The sequence below is a fragment of the Mytilus edulis genome, chromosome 11 (genome assembly GCF_963676685.1).
Source record: "Mytilus edulis chromosome 11, xbMytEdul2.2, whole genome shotgun sequence".
In the NCBI taxonomy this organism is placed as follows: Eukaryota; Metazoa; Mollusca; class Bivalvia; order Mytilida; family Mytilidae; genus Mytilus; species Mytilus edulis.
In genome coordinates, this window is record NC_092354.1 from 8,296,997 (window position 1) to 8,318,299 (window position 21,303).

A 21,303-nucleotide genomic window follows, 5' to 3' on the forward strand; every position below is an offset into this window, starting at 1 on the left:
TTATATATCATGTACTGTAGTACGCCGCTAGATTAAAACTGACGTGGAAAGGTAACACATGCCCACCGAAAGCTCTTTTTATGAGAGCCCAGGTGGTCGTGTGGTCTAGCGGGACGGCTGCAGTGCAGGCGATTTGGTGTCACGATATCACAGTAGCATGGGTTCGAATCCCGGCGAGGGAAGAACCAAAAATTTGCGAAAGCAAATTTACAGATCTAACATTGTTGGGTTGATGTTAAGACGAGTTGTATATACATTATGTACACAGCCATGTATCACCATCATTGATGGCGATCCGATGGATACATCTGTTGTAGGGTTGTCACTGACTCAGACGTACTTATGAATATAATTATTTTCTGTGACTGTATCTTACATTAATTTGTAGGATCCTTTACTATAGATAATTTAGCTGATCTGTAACAATAACATCTTCATGCCTTATATATCATGTACTGTAGTACGCCGCTAGATTACAACTGACGTGGAAAGGTAACACATGCCCACCGAAAGCTCTTTTTATGAGAGCCCAGGTGGTCGTGTGGTCTAGCGGGACGGCTGCAGTGCAGGCGATTTGGTGTCACGATATCACAGTAGCATGGGTTCGAATCCCGGCGAGGGAAGAACCAAAAATTTGCGAAAGCAAATTTACAGATCTAACATTGTTGGGTTGATGTTAAGACGATAACTGAATAATAGCCAATGATTTATCTTACGGGGCAATGAATCATAAAATTCAGATACAGTACACTACAAAATATAATAAATATCCAGTCTAAAAGGGTACAACATTTTTTTGCTTGACGGCTAAGCAGGAAGACACCTTGTAAGGCTATTTTTCTTTTTTTTCTTTGACTACTTTGCAGGAAAACATCTTGCAAGGCCTTTTTATAATGTATAATTTGAAGCTGTTGAAGGAAACAAATAATGTAGCTTTGTATAAAATGTTTAACTTGTATACACCTTATCGCTATTTGTCCGCCATTACTGGATATCACACAGGTTCCCGTAAAATTTTGACGTCATAAAACAAAATATCTGACGCCACAACGGAAAAGTGATTGTTGTATGCGTCAAAAGGTCCAGCGGCCGGGTCAGCCGGCCGAGTAGGCTAATAGCGATAAGGTGTATTAATAAATGCATGTGATATGTGGTATTAACAGATAGAGATGAAGGGAGTCCATAACAATACCATGCATAATAAAAGCTGGGTGGTAATGATTGATAATGAAGACAAAAACAGCACTACCTATGCATTATTTAAGCAGATGAGCTGTGTTGTTGTGTTAACGTCAGTAAAAAAAGTACATTCATTTGTACACAACGACAACGTGATTTACTAGGAAGGTCAGTTGCCGGCATTGGGATGAACATTTGAAAAGCTTACCATCCATGCAACTATGATGTTTTCTAAGGAACATGGTTTGTTAAAATTGACGTTCAACTACTTCAAAACACATGGTTTAACGGTTTCATTTCGGTTGATACAGGAAGGAAGTATCAGCTGATTATGACAACTGGATCCCCTCCCAATTTCGGTCTGGTAAATGGCGATTAATCTGTGAACCACATTGATTTTTCAAGACAGAAAAGTATCACAATTACCTTATTTAGCGATTTGAGCTTTCTTCAATACACTTTATCATCAATGTTTTACGATTGTAAACATGTTTGAACGTTACTCTATAACAATTGAAAAAGTTTATTCATTTTTCCTAAGCCACCCCATTTTTGCTCCAGAACGCCATTTTTGTTGTAATCAGCTCAAAGAAACGAAAAAAATATGAAAACTAATGCATCAATCACTACGAAATTTACTCAATACACGAAGAAATCATATACCTTTCAGAAAATACAAATTTTGTCACTCATCTCCGTTTTTTGAGGAAGGAGGCCAAATAGGCGGGATAGGGTGAGGTCACTTCGGTCATTATGCAAATTCATTCTATGGAGCCGTGTTCTCTTACTGCGGTCGTAAACGTTATTTATTACACCAGAACCATTTTAAACTTCTTATTTCAAGCATAAAAATTGATAAATATGGATTGTAATACTTACATATCGGGTGACAGTTTGTTTAGGTGATGCAAATGTCCGCCATTAATCAAGGCACGTTTAGCATTTTCCAGATGCATCACGGGTAATCTCACAAAATCTCGCGTCGCATAAGATATAATACTACAGTCTATACAAAAGCCCACGAGATTCCAATCCTTCTAACTATACAAATCCTTGATTTGACCAAAATTGTCAATTGACCCCTTAAGGAGTTATTGCCCTCCAAAGATTTTTTTTCACAATTTGTTCATCATGTTGACTTACTTTAAAAAATCTTCTCCTTTGAAACTGCTGTATCAATTTCAGCCAAACTAAGGCTTAATGAGTTTAGGAGTATCTAGTATAAATTTTATATTTTATTTCCTTGTATGTCAAGAAACGTAGCTTCTATGGCTAATAGTTATGAAAAGTACCAGGATTATAATTTTATACGCCAGACGCGCGTTTCGTCTACATAAGACTCATCAGTGACGCTCAAATCAAAATAGTTAAAAAGCCAAACAAATACAAAGTTGAAGAGCATTGAGGACCCAAAATTCCAAAAAGTTGTGCCAAACACGGCTAAGGTAATCTACTCCTGGGGTAAGAAAATCCTTAGTTTTTCGAAAAATTCAAAGTTTTGTAAACAGAAAATTTATAAAATGACCATATAATTGATATTCATGTCAACACCGAAGTGCTGACTACTGGGCTGGTGATACCCTCGGGGACGAAACGTCCACCAGCAGTGGCATCGACCCAGTGGTGTAAATAGTTATGAAAAGTACCAGGATTATAATTTTATACGCCAGACGCGCGTTTCGTCTACATAAGACTCATCAGTGACGCTCAAATCAAAATAGTTAAAAAGCCAAACAAATACAAAGTTGAAGAGCATTGAGGACCCAAAATTCCAAAAAGTTGTGCCAAACACGGCTAAGGTAATCTACTCCTGGGGTAAGAAAATCCTTAGTTTTTCGAAAAATTCAAAGTTTTGTAAACAGAAAATTTATAAAATGACCATATAATTGATATTCATGTCAACACCGAAGTGCTGACTACTGGGCTGGTGATACCCTCGGGGACGAAACGTCCACCAGCAGTGGCATCGACCCAGTGGTGTAAATAGTTATGAAAAGTACCAGGATTATAATTTTATACGCCAGACGCGCGTTTCGTCTACATAAGACTCATCAGTGACGCTCAAATCAAAATAGTTAAAAAGCCAAACAAATACAAAGTTGAAGAGCATTGAGGACCCAAAATTCCAAAAAGTTGTGCCAAACACGGCTAAGGTAATCTACTCCTGGGGTAAGAAAATCCTTAGTTTTTCGAAAAATTCAAAGTTTTGTAAACAGAAAATTTATAAAATGACCATATAATTGATATTCATGTCAACACCGAAGTGCTGACTACTGGGCTGGTGATACCCTCGGGGACGAAACGTCCACCAGCAGTGGCATCGACCCAGTGGTGTAAATAGTTATGAAAAGTACCAGGATTATAATTTTATACGCCAGACGCGCGTTTCGTCTACATAAGACTCATCAGTGACGCTCAAATCAAAATAGTTAAAAAGCCAAACAAATACAAAGTTGAAGAGCATTGAGGACCCAAAATTCCAAAAAGTTGTGCCAAACACGGCTAAGGTAATCTACTCCTGGGGTAAGAAAATCCTTAGTTTTTCGAAAAATTCAAAGTTTTGTAAACAGAAAATTTATAAAATGACCATATAATTGATATTCATGTCAACACCGAAGTGCTGACTACTGGGCTGGTGATACCCTCGGGGACGAAACGTCCACCAGCAGTGGCATCGACCCAGTGGTGTAAATAGTTATGAAAAGTACCAGGATTATAATTTTATACGCCAGACGCGCGTTTCGTCTACATAAGACTCATCAGTGACGCTCAAATCAAAATAGTTAAAAAGCCAAACAAATACAAAGTTGAAGAGCATTGAGGACCCAAAATTCCAAAAAGTTGTGCCAAACACGGCTAAGGTAATCTACTCCTGGGGTAAGAAAATCCTTAGTTTTCGAAAAATTCAAAGTTTTGTAAACAGAAAATTTATAAAATGACCATATAATTGATATAAAATAGAACATAGAAAATGATTTTTTTTTGCTTTTGAAGAAAATGGGACGATTCAAAGAACATTCAAATGAATTGAAAAGCCAAAATAATCATTGATGAGAGATTTAACCAAAAACATTAAGGTGAGCGATTCAGGCTCTTGAGAGCCTCTTGTTACTTTTTTTTTTGACATTCAGTCGTGCAAGACGGGTGCCTCGTTCATCGTGTTCTGCTTATTCAATTTTACGTGCATCGTGATTTTCAAAGTCTTACCATGTATATATTCTAATTTGCTTGATGTTGTCTCGGAGACTTGAACTGAACTTAAGTCTGTACGAGAGCTGCCTGAAGTTATTTGGACAGACTTAAGTTCAGTTCAAGTCTCCGAGACCACAGACGACGGACGCTTGGCGCTTCAGGCCAGGTGAGCTAAAAACACGTTGAACGTGAAAAAAAATAACCCTTTACCACCCTCTGTAAACATGTACAGTGATGCTATGATGAGGAGACGAATTTCAGTGCAAATTTGTCAATCTGTAACAGGAGACGGTTTAACCTCAGTATTTTTCTATGTATAAAATATCTTTCTTTTATTAACTCTGTGTTTTATTTGTTAAAGTCAGCTATAATGTTAACTCAGCCTCTAAAGCTACAGGTATTTCTACATTGTAATGACGAGTTCCTTTTTATCGTGTGTCCAAATCAACAATACTGTAAATACGTGTGTCTACTCTTCGAACACACCTTTACCTATAAGTACACAGACAAATCAATACTTGACATTGACCTCAATATACCTAAGTTAACTACAAATTGAAACACCTGTAATCGGACAATTATATTAAATCAAGCGTAATTGATCTTATGGCTCGGAAATGATTAATTCCCGAAACACAAGTCTACTTGATATTTCCGACTATAAATTGTATAAAACCGTCTGTTAACCTTATGTAAAGGTTCGAACCACTGGGCCCTGAGTCTCCTTGGCTGAAGAGATCGAGATAAGTAAGTTTATATAATTTAATAAGGTCTCTCAAAATATCAACAGATGTAAATAATATTGCAATAACAATACAAAGTATCAAAGTCACATAAAATATTACATTTTAAAATAATGTAAAAGCTCCTATCAAAAATGTAAAATGAATATTAAGTTTCGGCTTCTAAACAAATGGCATTTTACCGTAAATACCCTAAACGGTGAAACTCTATCGTAATCTCATTAAATCTTAAATTCAAACCCCCAAAATATAAAAGCTTCTTTACTAAATTCTTACTAGAACACGCTATGGACTAAAAGCGGACCAAATAAAGCAACGAACAATCACCCTAAGAAATAAAGCATATCGGTTTTATTCAAACCAAGTTGCAGTGTCTTATTCAGACATCGGGGTATAATACATCCGTAAGCCCTTAATAATAAAGATAAACAACGGCGGTTTTATTCAAACCAAATGTCGATTATGTCTTATACAGACCTTGGCTTTATACGATCAAGCGGCCGAATTAATAAAATATCTACTTTATATACTAATTACAGATGAAGAAATAACAACTTTAACCAACCGCGTACTTCGATACAAACTTGTATATAAAGGTGCACTCGAATATATTTTAATCCAAACAACTATTGATTACTACCGAGAAGGAAAGAAAAGCTTTTTATCATTTATCTTATGTAAAACACCGAGAACCCTTAGTGATTAACCAATGGAAATCAAGTACACTTTTTAGTTTACCCTAGGGTGCGCTCGGCTGACAGGTTCTGGACGTCCTGAACGTCTGGAATTAACAGGAAGTCCAGAAAAACAAAATGGAACTGCGTTCAGAACGAGTTCCGTGCGTCCCCAAAAAAAAGGTGGTGCAGATAGAATTCAAAATGGCGACCAAAGGAGTTGAAGGGTAAATTTACAACAGTATTTAGCTTCCAGGGACATCAATAATGAAAAATATTACTCATTTTGAAATCGAATCATCACCTTGTATCACCTACATCATATTGACCTATTTATAAGAGAAAATTTGCGTTGATTGTGTTAAAAACTTCATTTCTGTCTGACAGCCACTGATCAGCGCCGATCGGACAGCCTTTCCCGTCCTGAAGATGTAAATAATGACGACACTGAAATTTTAATTTATACTATAGATTGTGTACAACAAAACCCTGTGTACATGTACCACACATTGTTGGATCAAGGACTTCCGAAAAGGGGGAGGGGCATTGACTGGCTAAGAAAGGACCGTTCTGGTCATGTTTCAGTGATTTTCTATTTCAATATAAATTTCCTCTCAAAAGGTGGGGCCGGGCCACCCCCTGGATCTGCCTATGCCACAACCCCTTTGTCCTTGGGTTACATGCATTGCAGCACTTATTTACACAGGAAAAAATGCAACAAGTGTCTGCCCTTTTTTGCTGGTCAGTGGACCAACTCTTCAACCTTAAAAAAGGGGGGTGGGTCATACAAAATAATATATCGTAGCTGATTTTTTCCCCCAAAGAATACTACAGGTTTAAATTTTGTAATGCAGTCAGACAGTGTTTTATATACGGCCAAATTTTTTTCGGTCGTATATTGGTATAGGTCTGCCGTCGTCTGTCAACATTGGTTTCCGCAGGTTATTTCTTGGTTTGCCTTGACCGATCCTTTTGATATTTTAACACAATGTTACTTATGACAAAATGCAACCTAAGTTCGAAGATGGGGTCCGTGGCCCCTCCCGTTCCAGAAATAGGGGCCAAAATTCAAAAATTACTTTTCCATGCATTTTCTATGGTTTCTTATGCCCAATCAACTTGGTAATTTAAACTAATATTAATTATGACTGAAAAAAAAATCAATCCAAAATTCTTTCAATCCATTAAGGAAGTACTCCAACATGGATAAAGACAAATGAGGCATTCTGAAATGAATGCTCGCAATTACTGAGAGCTACAATGTATCTCAGGAGGCAAAATAGAATGACCAAAGGCAATTTCTACTAAATTTAGAAGTAACTCTGTCACCACACTTTTTTAGCTAGCCGAGTTTGGAGCTGTAACTTCATACACTTAATTAGTACATGTAATTAATACATGATGTTGTATAATGCCAAAAAAGAAACTTACTATAATTTAGTTTTTTAGTGTATTTTGTCATAGACACCAAAGCAATTTTTGTAATTAATGTTTCTTTTACATAGGAAGAAACTAGTATACTGCACGCTCGATGGAGTCAAATACTCTGTTTATGTAGATCCTATGACGAACCACAATTTGAATTCAACAGGTAAGAAACATTAAAAAGATCCAATTTAAATTTCAGATCAGTGGCATGGTGAGGACCAATTTAAAGTGGCCCCTTCCCATTGCAGAAAAAGGGGAGATTAAAATTTTGTTATTTTCTGTTGACAGTATACATTTGGATTCTCAAGCATATTGCATACACACAACTGCTTATGCTGCTTTCAATTTTCAAAAAATGTTTCTATGTTTGCTAATAGAGGGCATTATCTGATTGAACAGTACTAACTGTTTAGTTTTATGTGTGTACTGGTATCGGTTGGTATAAAGGAATTTATTTTTAGGAATTGTATGTTGTTGTTGAGTACTTTATTGTTGAAATTTGCATAGTCTGGCACGTTTTTTGTTTTGCAATAAATAGAAAAAAGAAGGGATATGGGGTAAATGCCAAAGAGACAACCACCAACTCCCCGTCAGTAAACGTGTTAAGTTAAACGACTAGAGATCAATGTGCAAGCTTCAGAGAATGGTGAGAGCACTCGGTTGGCACACATCCTCTAGAAGGCCTCTAACAAAAAAGTGTTTACAAGTGGCTAATACTGTCCAACATCAGAATTACCTTACAAAAAGGGTAAAAATGAGACAGATACGATTACTAACCAACATTTTCCTGACTTGGGACGAGCGCATAAAAGCTTACAGACATGTATTTATAATGTCAATTTTCCTAGTCATAATTTTTTAATACATGTACATCATGTACATGTATGCAAAAGAACGGATATGGCAAAATGTCACAAATACAGTAAAAAAACACCAAAAAGAGAGTGAGCCGAAACTTGCATTCAGATGTCACTGCGTACATGGCATAATGAGTATTCAAATTTCAGGTCACATCACCATGACTATGATGTCAGATCATCATATAGATTATTTAAATTTGAATGACACACCCGTGATCAACATATTTTTGATTTTGGACAGCATATATCAGATTTTGGACAGGCACGTAAAACATGCATTGTTTCTTGTTTTACAGTGTACATGTACTACATATGTATATGCAACTACATTCCTTCAAACATACTGTTATATATCTAAACACATTTTGTACTTGTACATTATTTAAACTAACATTTAATTTTTAAATGGAAAATGTATTTAAATACCTATACATTATATACATGTACTTTATTGTGCTTTAGATCCTTTGCTGAAAGCTCAGTCGCAAAAGATAATAATTGATGCTGTGAGGGCTAAAACCAATACAGACGACGACGACACGACAACTGAAAACCAGCAGGAAGGTAAAAAATGTACATTTCCATAGTGGCAATGTATGGATTTTGTACAGTATTTAAATCCGTTTTAGTTCACTTCAGCCAGTGTGGGCGATGTTCATTGTAAAATGTTGTAAGTCTGACAGTCTGACAGTTAACTTTCCACATTCTCATCATCTTTTTCTCATGAACTACTTACAGAATTTACAATACTTTGGAAAATTGCATTTAGTTTTTTTTTCAAGTACAAATATAAAGTTAACTTGAAACAAACCATGCAAATATATAGTACCTAATAGATTTTGTCCCTTTGGTTCAGTTAAAAATTCCAATATGGGCTCCAGTGGACCAAAAGTAGCTCTTGGGATGATGTAAAAAGGTCCAATTCAGTCTATAATGCCGGATGTGGGATTCAGGCTCCTAGTTGCTTCTATTTTACATCTTTTGAGGAATATCAACTAATTATGATTTTCTAGGTCACAAGTGCAAGGTCAATAAGGGCATTGCAACTTTTGTGTATCATTGTATGCCAAGGGGATGCTCCTCTTTATACGGCCCTTTGTTTACTCATGCACATGTATATTGATTTGTTTTCTTGTTAAATGTATAATATTATTTGTCTTACTTTTTAGAAAACAGTAATAGAGCAACTCTCACTTTTTGCGATGTGTGTAGTCAGGGAGTTGAGAGAGGTGTCAGACATGTTTACCCAGATGTTGAACAAAGTCCAGATGGTAAGACATAATGAAATAACATTGTTTCATGAAAATTTCAAATGCTCAGATCTCACAGCCTGAACAATACATGAAATGTAATTTACAAGAAGTACATGTATATGATGGAAAATGAAGGGATACAGGGTATATGCAGCTTGCATCAAGATTGTAATATGATGAAAAAAGACATGCAGGGAGCTCCAACTTTTTGTCCTACGATTTTTAGCTCACCTCACGAAGTGAGGGGGGCTTATGTGATACCCTCGGCGTCGGCATCGGCGTCGGCGTCCGGTTAACATTTTTGGTTAAAGTCCATTCCTGCTTACTGACAACCCCCACCTCAACTATATTGGTATGTATGATGCACCTAGAGATGCTAAGCACTATGCATGCTTCGGGTGCTGGCTGTGACCTATATTTTACGCTTGAACGACTCGGTTAAGATTTTTGGTTAAAGTCCATTCCCGCTTACTGACAACCCCCGTCTCAACTATAGTGGTATGTATGATGCACCTAGAGATGCTATGCACAATGCATGCTTCGGATGCTGGCCGTGACCTATATTTTACGAATGAACGATTCAGTTAAGATTTTTGGTTTAAGTCCCCCACATCAATTATATTTGTATGTATGATGCACCTAGGGATGCTAAGCACAATGCATGCTTCGGATGCTGGATGTGACCTAGATTTTACGGTTGAATGATTACATGTTATAGAGTCAAAATAGTTAACGAGGTGAGCTTTGTAATCGTTGATTACCTATGTTTTAAAATCTGTGCGTCTTTCGTATCTTGAAAAGAAAAAGTTCAAGATCACTTCTTAAAAACATGGAATTTCAGTTTATGACCTGGGATGTTGTGGGATTGGTGAGCCCCGTTCGAAACCCTCGGTTGGTAGGATTGTCAAATTCAAAACATTTGTAATTTTCTAACACTGTGGGTCTTTTTTCAAAACGTTTTTCTCAAAGATTTTTTTTTGAAGACCTTCCATCATGTTTCTTTGATCAAGTGGATTGTTATTTGTATAACTGAAGTCCGCCTGTGTGTGTGTGTGTCCCTCCATCCAAACAACCAACTGTTAACGCTCTCATGCTAACATTTCTGAATGGAATTTGATCCAGTTTTCACAAAAGGCTTTTGTTTTGAATTCGAAAATGAGTGTCGTTTGACAATTTTTGTTGGGAGTTAATGCCCTTTGAATTTTAGATTATGTGAACAATTCCCTGGTTAGCTTTCTCACACTTATATTTCTTAATGAATTTTGTCAAAATTTTCACAAAATGTTTTTTTTATTATGAAGCCAATGATGTACCTCAGTCAAGTTTGAAAATCAGTGCTGTATGACAATTTAAGACAATCAAATAAACCTGATAGTTCTTCCTTAAATTAGATTTAAAGATTTTGGAATCTGTTGATGCCATATTTATTAACCATCTCATATCTAGCATTTTTGGGGTTTATAAATATAAAATCCTTTTCAGAGTGTACAGTATTCTTTTGTGGTGCAATGTCATTAACTTTTAGATCAATATCATGTTTCCATTGCAGATGAATCCAGCAGTAATAAAGAGGATTCAACAGGTACGAATATAATTTGGACAAAAAGTAATACGTTACTCCTAATTGAGGAGTATAGGGCAAACAAGAATAAAATGGAAAAGGGCATTTTAAGAAAGAAGGTTGTTTGGGAGAAGATTGCTAAAATGCTCTGCTCAAAAGGATTTTCTGTTAATGGTGATCAAGTAAATGGAAAGTGGAAAACATTAATGAGGGGGTACAAGAGTGTGAAGGACAATAACAAAAAATCTGGTGCAGGAAAAAAATCATACGAGTTTGAAGAAGTATTGGATGAACTATTTGAAAATGATCCGATCATTAAACCTGTACTTACCTTAAGCAGCACCGATAATAATAAAAAATCTGCCACTGCTACTGATAAACCAGATGATGAAGAAATAGCAACACCAAAACCAGCAAAAAAGCCAAGAAAGACCACCTCTGCAGACATCGCAGATACCATTAAACAATACTTGCAGGAGTCAAAACAGCATCAGGAAGACACAATAGAAAGACAGGAAAGAATGCATAAGGATCGGATTAACGCCTATAAAGGAGTTGAAGATGCCCTAAGGAGTTTCCTTGCAAAGAAATAGTAATACATGTATATAAAATTTGAACATGTTCAATTCACTGATTGTCATTGTGTTACAGAGTTCATAAAAAATGGGAAAATATTAAAGTATTGAATAATTTCAAATCAACCAATTAAAACAAACATTACAACCGGTCTTTAGAAACTTATGCTTATTGAATGGCAATTAATTTTTTTTGGGTCATGTTTGCTTAATTCAGAATTCTTAGATAAGAAAAAGGCAGGATAAGAGTTTAATAGTACATGTAACACCGTGACTATAAACGGACAGTGCTATTACAGTTGGTCATGTTTTTATTGAAAATTTCCAACCTTTGTACATTATATTTCATATAAATTTTTAGGTGATCGCAAACAAAGAAATAGAGCTTTATGGACTGTCATACTATATGGTATGCTTTCTTGAAATCTGCAAATAATCAGGTCAAATGCTATGGTGACACAAAACACACACACACACAAAGACAGACCAATTCATTTTCAATTGCTTACAATAGTTCGATATTTATGATTTTGGACTGCTTAATGCATTCATTCAAATTTAACATGTATATTTTCAGAATGCAAGATTTGTATGGACAGTGAATCGGATTGCCTAGTTTCACCATGCAACCATTTGGCAATGTGTATGGATTGTGCGAAAATGTTAGATAACTGTCCAATCTGCCGAAAAGATATTTGCAAAAGACTTAAAATCTTCAGATGTTAAACCTTTGTAAATGTTCAAGTGAAACAAGTTTAAATGCATTTAATTTTATAACATTTTGATGTTCATATTATTGAGTATAATACTATATAAGTGTCACCTTGTCCGTCCCTGTGTCTGAAAGTTGTTGTTTCTGAATGTTTTTTTTAACCTGTGTCACCGAAGGCGAAAGAAGGGCAACTCTGTCTGGCCAAAGACTGATATAGCCTTACCTTGTGTAATCTGTAACTCCAAAAGCATTAATTCGACATTCTTAAAAATATGCATAGTTATTGGATAAATATTGAAGATGTACACTTCCTATATTAGGCAGATTCTTAAAATTATTTGTCAAATTTTCATGTATTGAATGCAGCCATTTTCTGGAAATATTGTTTTAATTGGTACCTACTGTGTGTAATCTAAATCTGGAACTTTATTCCAAAATCATGATACTTTGCATAGTCATGAGATAAATATTGAAGATGTGTACTCTCTTTTTTTGCGTTCTTTCCAAATTAGATGCACATCTTCTTACTAGTTTGGTACTGCGTGACACAGGTTAAGTTTGGTCTTGTTTTTTTATAGTCCAGTTTCTTATTACATTTTTATTTTTTAAGATTTTAAGGTATAAAATCTTAACTTGTTATGGATATTTTCTTTTACACTTGTTATACATTTTTATTTTTTAAGATTTTAAGGTATAAAATCTTAATCTAAATTCCAAAATCATGATACTTTGCATAGTCATGAGATAAATATTGAAGATGTGTACTCTCTTTTTTTGCGTTCTTTCCAAATTAAAAAACAGATGCCAATTTTACTGCGTCTGAATCGCTTTTCTGGATTAACCTTCATCAGGAACGCTCAAGTTCAAAAAGTAGGAAAGCAAAAAAATCAAATCAAATGGGAGCATTAACACTGAATAGGGCATAAACAGAACAGCCAAAATCAAATTATCCAATTGTTGAAGTTTAGTCAATATTTTGAAGGTATATTTAGCAGAAACTAAAACAGGTTTTTATTATCTTAATAAACTTTGGTATTTTTGAATGTATTGGCACAAAAGATGCACATCTTCTTACTAGTTTGGTACTGCGTGACACAGGTTAAGTTTGGTCTTGTTTTTTTATAGTACAGTTTCTTATAACATTTTTATTTTTTAAGATTTTAAGGTATAAAATCTTAATTTGTTATGGATATTTTCTTTTACACTTGTTATACATTTTTATTTTTTAAGATTTTAAGGTATAAAATCTTAATTTGTTATGGATATTTTCTTTTACACTTGTTACATTTTTTTTCATTTTTTGAATAAAAATATTGATTTTAAAACAAGTTTTTGTTTCTGTAGCCATATGTATTTTACTTACGATAGAAATTTTATGCAATTGCAACAGTTTAGTAGTTCCATTAAAAGAGTCGACAGCTAAAAGAGCAAGGTCACTGTGACTGTTTTTAGAGAGAAAAAAAGGTTGCTGTGTGATTTTTTATTGCAGACAGATGGAAAATATGGCGTACACATGCCCATCAATTTTTGAGCCAGCAAGTCAAAAGTCAAGGTTACTGTCTATGGGGAAACATCTAAAGTGTGGTTCACTTGTTTTGGACAAAGTCGGGAAGAACTATTGGAGTACCTACGGTGTCCATCCACACCTTGGTAGAGGTTAACAACTGAGTTAATACCTCGGGTAGGTCAGCATCCAGGCAAAAGTAGGTCACTGTGACATTTTATGCTTTATCAATGATTGGTTAAGTTTTCTGTACGAGTGTATTTATCAGTAACTATAAGGTGTAGGGCCATGTAACTTGTACACAGATGTATCTGGGATATCCAGACAAAAGTAGGTCACTGTGACCTACTTTTTATGTTCACTAACTTTTGGTTAAGATTTATGTCTTGAGTCCATGCAACTTTTAGTTGTAGGATTATGTAAACTGGTACACAGATACGTCTGGAGTAGTAGGTAAGCACCCATGCAAACTACATTCTATGCTTCATCGACTGTTAATTTGGCATCTTTGAAATAGGTGAGGGCAGATCCAGGAATACACCCTAGCCTGAATCTGCACCTGATGTTTTATAGTTCAATGTTCCTTTATCTGCCCTATTAGGTTACAGTTTTGAATCACTGTCGTAAACATTTATGGAAGTGGGAGGTTTACCAATTGCAGCATGCATTGTTTCATGAAAAAGCCTGTTCCAAGTCGGGATATGACAATTTTGTTTGTTGGTTGTTATGAATAGTTCTGTGATTTTTCCAATTAGTTTTGTAATTCGCCATCTGAAAAATTAAAATACTGTGGGTATAAATTTTCAAACTCAGTTGTTTGTGTTACATTCAGTGACATTTGATTTGTATGTACTTTTTTTTTCTGGCATCCTTGTCAATGAATGTCTGTGTTCACCTTTTTGTTAGTGTTGAAATATGTAGCATTTGCTCAGGTGCTTTAACTTTTGGGATAAATATATCCAGGAACCAAGATCTCGATTTTGTCAGAAAATGTAAACCCAATTCATTGTTGCAGGCTGTATGGTAACCTCTATTTCCAACAAACCAGTTTGCCTGGTCATTGTTCTTATGAGATATTTAAACTGTGTCTTATTTTATCAATATGGCCTGAAAATCTGCAGAAATATTTAATGAATGGGCAACAATAAATCAATATCAAATTTAAAGTAAGCTTTTATATAAACACAGTAATAGTCACTTTCATCTGAGCACTAGAGTAGATGTCGTGCAATATTGTCACGTTTCAAAAAACCCTCTGCCTCTTCATCATTTATTTGAACTATATGTCTATTATTGACAACATCATCATCATCTTGTTGAACTAAGAAGTCGTCAATATTATCATTTGTGAGTATACAAATATTATGTAAAACACAACAAATCATTATGATCTCAACTGAAGTGTCCAATTTTATAGTCTCCAAGTATTTTAAACGCCTGAATCTGCCCTTGAGTAGTGCAAATGCTCTTTCTATTACTACACGATTTGAAGAATGATATTGATTGTACTTTTTTTGTTGATCAGTAAGATGTCCATTGTCTCTAAATGGTGTGAGCAACCATCTGCGAGTTGGGTAAGCTGCATCTCCTAAAATATGATTTGCCATATTGCACATTCGCAAGCCATTTGTCCACAAGTCTGATTGTTTTAAAACTCTGGAATCATGAACGCTTCCAGGATATCCAGCGTAAATGTGGGAGAAAAACATATTATGTCTACATACAGCTTGAACTTGGATCGAATGAAACCCTTTACGATTAACATACGATTGTGGATGTGAAGATGGTGCTTTAATCCTTATATGGGTTCCATCTACGGCACCAACTATGCCAGGAAACCCATTCCTTTGTTGGAAAGCATTAACTTCATCCTGCATTTCATGTTGAGTTGGCCAAGAAATAATTTTTTGCTTCAGATTGTTCAGTATTGCAGCAGTTACTCTCTCCCTGCACATTATGACTGTTGATTCTGAGACTCCAAATCGATCTGCAATCTTTCTAATAGTATCTAGACTCCCAACATACCATAACGTAATTAATACTTGTTTTTCAACAGTTACTACATCACTTCCACCTGTCTGTGTTGGCTGCAATTCAGGACAGTCCCTTAAATAAGTACAAATTCTATCAAATGTTGCACGAGACATCCTGAACATCCTTCTAAACGACTCTTCGTCATACTGTGGAATAATCTCCTCCACATAGCCATATATCTTAGGACGCAGTTCCGGTTCCCTGCAAAATACAATAAAACATTAAGTAAGAACCAACCATTTATTATATTAAACCCAAATAAAAGGTGGGGGGTCTAGTTTTTTCCTAAAAAAATAATTTGATCACTCTGAATTTTCAGAAAAAAATATTATTTGGTCAGGAAGGTGATGAAGAAAATCTTTTAAATACCATATAAATAATGAAGAAAATCTTTTAAATACCATATAAATAATTTTGACCAAAAATATTTTGGTAGACAACGTTAAACAAAACAACAGGAAATTTTTGACTGTCATGTTCATTTTGTATCTGCCAAAAATATTCCCAACTCGGTCATGTCAGTGGAAAAACCATTGTCCCACCCAGTTAAATATATGTCTAAGCAAAAAATTGTGGAATCCAGGTTTTTGTTAAATCATGTCTTGTACTTTTCCTTAAAAAGTTTATCGATAGATATCCAGATAAGATAGATAAATATGCTGTTTCATTTTTTAACATCCAAGATGGGTTTGGTTGAATTCTGTGCAGTATTCATGTACTGATTTAATCAGATCACTCTGACTTCACAAATTGATATGGTTGATTCATTTGTATCAGTCATACAACTTATTTTCTACATAAAAACAATATATTGTGCAAAATATACCACACACACACGTACATTAAATTGGTCAGCAATGGCAGAATAGGAATAATATCCATAGGATCTTCATATTGGTCGTCTTCATCGTCAATGACGGTCAATGCCGCAATAATTGCAACCCCAACCTCCATATTGAATTTGATACATCCGGTTCCGTTCCGTTCGGGTGGCGTATGGAATTGGAACTGACGGAACCTGTTCGGAACTTGCCAGCCGAGCGCAACCTAAGAATGTTAATTTGAATGATGATATCTCATATCTCACCGAAGTCAGAAAAGATTTTTTGAAAAGCTAATATATATTGATCCATCTACATCTTCTTTGTGGAGCCATGGAACTATTGGTTTCCCACAATTTTACGGAATTACAAAAACAAGTCATATGTTGGTTTTTTTCCAGGAATATGCATTACTATCACCTTTTCGGATGTACAGAGACCAAATGCTGGGGCTCATCAGTGAGAGTAAACCAACTTCTGACGAAGAATATGTTGACCTTTATTTTAAGATAAAGAGAACTGACATAATTCAGGTACTAGATGAAATTTCAAACACTATAAACAAGAACATACATAAAAAATTATGCTACTCATTTGGTTTTAAGTGAGCTATGAAATGCAACTTTAATTTGTATACTTAGTTGTATTCAGCCATATCTATTCAACTAGCTTCATTGTCCTCGGACTTTTCAGCTGTACTTGGAATAAAACAACTAGTTGAAAAGTTCCATCTGAACGAATTAATTAGTTGAAAAGTTTCAGTTCCACTGGAACAAAGTAACCGACGGAACTTATTGGCTGTTACATCTTCACACTATAAACGACAAATATATTTTTCAATACCTGTGTGACGTAGAAAAATAGTTGACACTTATGGTACAATGACATCGGCTTTCTGTCCCATATCTTACAAGAAACCTTTCAAGAGCATGACATGATTTTGAAAACGTCAGTTAAATCATTAAGAAAAATCAAAATCGGGACACAGAAGGAAGACAAAATAGAAAGAGATTTTGGATGCACCAGACACGAACTCTTGAACTTAATGGACTCAATGAGAGAGAAGAAAAAAAAGATTAAGCAATATAAATAAGTATAAACACAACAATACTGAACTCCGAGGAAAGTTCAAAAAGGACATTTCAAAAACATCAAACAAATGGATAACGACTGTCATATTCCAGACTTGATACAGGCATTTTGTAATGTAGAAAAAGAATATAGCTAGCTAAAACTCTCCCTTCTATTACAGTCGCACAAAATTCCATTATATTGTCAACGATGCATGAACAAAACAAACATACTCAAAGAATTAAAATGTCAAAAATAGGTATACAGCAGTCAATATTGTGTTATCATCTTAAAATTCTTAACGAAGAAGCACAAACAGACATACATCAAATTTAACATACTCATTTTGCTTTTCTTCCACGACTTAATTTACCTATGTAAAGTCTACCAGTAAAGGATGGAAGGTTTTTCGGTACTGGTGTAAAATTGCGCGTTTTAAATTCGCACAGGTAGACATAAAAATAATTTTGTCGTTCATGGTATGGCGGCCAACATAAATGCAGAGTCACGTAAAGTAGATATAGCAAAAAACAGACTTAACAATAAAAGTAATATTTTTAAATAAAATAATCGTGTGGTTCAAAGAATGACGGGATACATAAGTACAGTTTCACGTCAAATGTATATCTTAAAAAAAAACACTTAACACAAAAGGTTGTATTTGTGGCAGATGTGGTTATTGCACACATTTTGATTTTTAATTTCATACATTTTTGGTGGCCAATGTGTTGTCTGAGAACGTGTGTATGTTGGCATTGAGTAACTTAAATTATTTAAATAAAAGTCTTACAAACTTAAAGAAAGAAAAAAATAAGGGAATAATAAAGTAAGGGATTATGGCTGATGGTGGATATGAGAATTCGTGATCAGATGCTGATAGGCCCGATTATCGCAAACCGACTTGCGTCACACGTATGACAATCGACCAACGTACGATACTTCTCGTCCAACGTATGATACTTCTCGTCCAACGTACGATATCTCTCGTTAAACGTACGATATCGCTCGACGAGCATCTGATATTTCAAATAATTCAGAGAATGAACGAGGAACGCATGATCAACGGTTAAATCATGGATATCATGAGCCATTGTTCACATCAAACGACCATGATCAATTTAGAGATAACATTTCCAGAACTAATGATCGTGTAGCCAATGATTTTCAAGTTCTACCGCCATCGTTAAGAGCTGATCGATTTCGTATCACTACTCCCGTAGTAAGGAGGGAAAAAGAACCCGAAAAATTTGACGGTAAATCAACTGATTGGAAGGATTATATTGTTCATTTTGAACAAGCCGCAAAGTGGAATAGGTGGACGGACTTTGAAAAGGCACACCAACTGTCTATGAGCTTACGCGGTACGGCTCAAAAGTTCCTCGGAGATCTTAAATATTCCGTTGTAAATGATTATGACGCATTAAAAGACATTTTAGGACAAAGATTTAATCCTCGTGAACGAGTAACGGCATATCGATGTGAATTAGAAAGTCAGGAGATTGATTGATTGATTGATTGTTGCTTAACGTCCAGTGGCAAATATTTCATGCATATTCAGGACGAGAACAAGTTCACAATAAATACAATAGGTAGGTTGATACAATAGAGGCCATCTGGGGTGATGGTCGGAGAAATTTGGACTACCACCGGAAAAGGAGGGTATATTGGATAGGGACAGCAATTTTGCCTTGCAACAGGCCACCTACGGACCTATCAAAAGAGTTGTTGCAAGGGTTCTTAACGTGCAAAGAGCGTGGCACTCTCTTTACACGAGGCATCGGATTTAACGTCCCCCTTCTGACCGGACGTGACTGCGAACTTGATACATCCCGCACAGCCAAACGGACGCCCCACTTCGGCAAGCGTTTTACTGCCGGTCGGGAGAAGACCAAGTGACTATATTTCTATACCCCAGTCACCCTTGGGGTGGAAAGTCAGGAGAAGCTATACCAGATTTTGGTTATGCGTTGCGTCGTCTAGTGAGGTTTGCATATCCAGATGACGAATATAGCAATGTTCTGGAGCAACTTGTTATTAACCAATTTATATTGGGTTTAGCACATGTAGAAATGGAAAAACATGTCCAAATCGCTCATCCAACTACTCTAGAGACAGCAATAGCACAAGCAGTCGAGTTTGAAGCATTTACAAATGCACAAGAAATGCCGCGAAAACCCAAAGCGGAAGAATTTCATACAAAATCGCTGCCATAAATAAAGACAATAAAGAAGAAAAACTTGGGTGCAAAACAATTCTGAAATTAAAGAGATAATCACTTCTTTCAATAAATGTTTTGAAAAAATATCAGAAAATTTAGATGATATTAAGAAACCCACTAGGGAAACAACTCAAAAGAGTTTTTATAGAGACAGAAGGGAACCAATTGAATGTTGGAAATGTGGAAAGAAAGGTCATATTGAAAGATACTGTTACAGTAAGACATTTGTAAATAAAAATGATGAAGTTCAACAAGACTCCAAAGATAAGGACGAACAAAAATAAACAAGGCTGGTTCTGTGGCCAAAGAGTCAGTCCAAAAAGTTCAGCAAACCAAAAGGCCCAATATTCAAATAAATTATATTAAACAAAATTGCCTTTTTGCCAAAACTAAAATACAGGATTGTACTTTAAATTTTTTAGTTGATACTGGAGCAGTAGCAAGTGTGATTTCAAAATTTTCATTTGATAAATTGAAACTGTCTACAGCTCTGTTAGAAGAGGTTCAAACGACCTTGACAGCTGTAGATGGTGAAGAGATCAAAGTTTATGGACAAATTAAATTAAAATTAAAATTTACAATTTCAAATTAAGTTTTTGTTCATACTTTTGTGGTAGCAGAAGTTTATGAAACATCTGGAATTTTTGGCATGGATTTTTGAGGCAATTTTATTTGTTTCAAAATCACACATGATAATTGCTGGTCATAAAATTAGACTTTATAAATTAGGGTTTACTACCTGTGCCCACATTAAATTAGCTGAAAAGTAGTTATCCCCCCGAGTCCGAACTAACTATAAAAGGCAATGTTTTTGGACAAAAATTAAATACACCTTCTGTTTTAGAACCCAGAAAGGATTTTTATAAAGATGGTTTATTAATGACTAGAACTTTATGTCATGAATCTGATAGGCATATTTTTGTTAATGCAATTAACTTGACAAGTCGGGCTATACATTTGCCAAAAGAAACCTTAATAGGGAAGCTAGATACTGTAGTTAGTATACAGCCTATTAAAAAGGAAAATAAAATAGAAGAAAATATAGAGCAAGTATGTTTACCAGAACATTTAAAATGTCTTATTGATAATGCTTCACCAGAGTTAACTAGTGAACAAAGACAACAGTTAGAAAAATGTATTTTTGAATATCAGGACATTTTTTCTAGTCCTGACGGTAAACTGGGTCGTACTGGCATCGTTAAACACTCTATCGATGCAAAACCTGTACGCGTTCCACCTCGTAGAATTCCATTAGGTCAAAAACAAGTCATTGAAGCCGAAATTGACAAAATGTTAAAGAACGATGTTATTGAGCCTAGTAATAGTGCTTGGTCAAGTCCAGTTTCGCTTCTTTGTGGATTTTAGAGCTTTGAATTCTTTAAGTAAAAAAGATGCCTATCCATTGCCCAGAATTGACTCTTCGTTAGATGCGTTAGGAGGCAACAAATGGTTCTGTACCATCGATTTAACTTCTGGTT

General features: G+C 35.3%; 2 protein-coding genes across 4 annotated transcripts; one reads left to right on the forward strand and one right to left on the reverse strand.

Moving 5' to 3' along the window:
• The first annotated feature begins 5,850 nt into the window (after positions 1-5,850).
• LOC139495075 (E3 ubiquitin-protein ligase RNF34-like) lies at positions 5,851-13,502 on the forward strand. Of its 3 annotated transcripts, none has more exons than XM_071283228.1 (6): positions 5,851-6,015; positions 7,294-7,379; positions 8,539-8,640; positions 9,246-9,347; positions 10,879-11,491; positions 12,043-13,502. In XM_071283228.1, exons 1-5 carry the CDS (start codon positions 5,927-5,929, stop codon positions 11,481-11,483), a joined length of 984 nt encoding a protein of 327 aa, XP_071139329.1. In that variant the 5' UTR covers positions 5,851-5,926; the 3' UTR covers positions 11,484-11,491; positions 12,043-13,502. The 3 variants fall into 3 exon arrangements, with proteins under 3 accessions (XP_071139329.1, XP_071139330.1, XP_071139328.1); XM_071283229.1 differs by having other exon boundaries at positions 5,902-6,015; positions 10,879-10,911; XM_071283227.1 differs by having other exon boundaries at positions 5,902-6,015; positions 10,879-11,482; positions 12,043-12,171.
• Positions 13,503-14,782: 1,280 nt separating this feature from the next.
• LOC139495074 (putative nuclease HARBI1) lies at positions 14,783-16,760 on the reverse strand. Its single transcript, XM_071283226.1, has 2 exons — positions 16,557-16,760; positions 14,783-15,916 (listed from the first exon to the last, which is right to left on the reverse strand). Exons 1-2 carry the CDS (start codon positions 16,667-16,669, stop codon positions 14,893-14,895), a joined length of 1,137 nt encoding a protein of 378 aa, XP_071139327.1. The 5' UTR covers positions 16,670-16,760; the 3' UTR covers positions 14,783-14,892.
• Between the last annotated feature and the right edge of the window lie 4,543 nt (positions 16,761-21,303).

Bases quoted from the DNA above. Each gene is read 5' to 3' on its own strand.
- LOC139495075 (XM_071283228.1), top strand. From the start codon at position 5,927: ATGGAACTGCGTTCAGAACGAGTTCCGTGCGTCCCCAAAAAAAAGGTG. The intron at 6,016-7,293 runs GTAAATTTACAA...TCTTTTACATAG, and splicing joins GCGACCAAAGGAGTTGAAGG to GAAGAAACTAGTATACTGCA. The intron at 9,348-10,878 runs GTAAGACATAAT...TTTCCATTGCAG, and splicing joins TGTTGAACAAAGTCCAGATG to ATGAATCCAGCAGTAATAAA.
- LOC139495074 (XM_071283226.1), bottom strand. From the start codon at position 16,669: ATGGAGGTTGGGGTTGCAATTATTGCGGCATTGACCGTCATTGACGAT. The intron at 15,917-16,556 runs GTACGTGTGTGT...TGTATTTTGCAG, and splicing joins CCATTGCTGACCAATTTAAT to GGAACCGGAACTGCGTCCTA.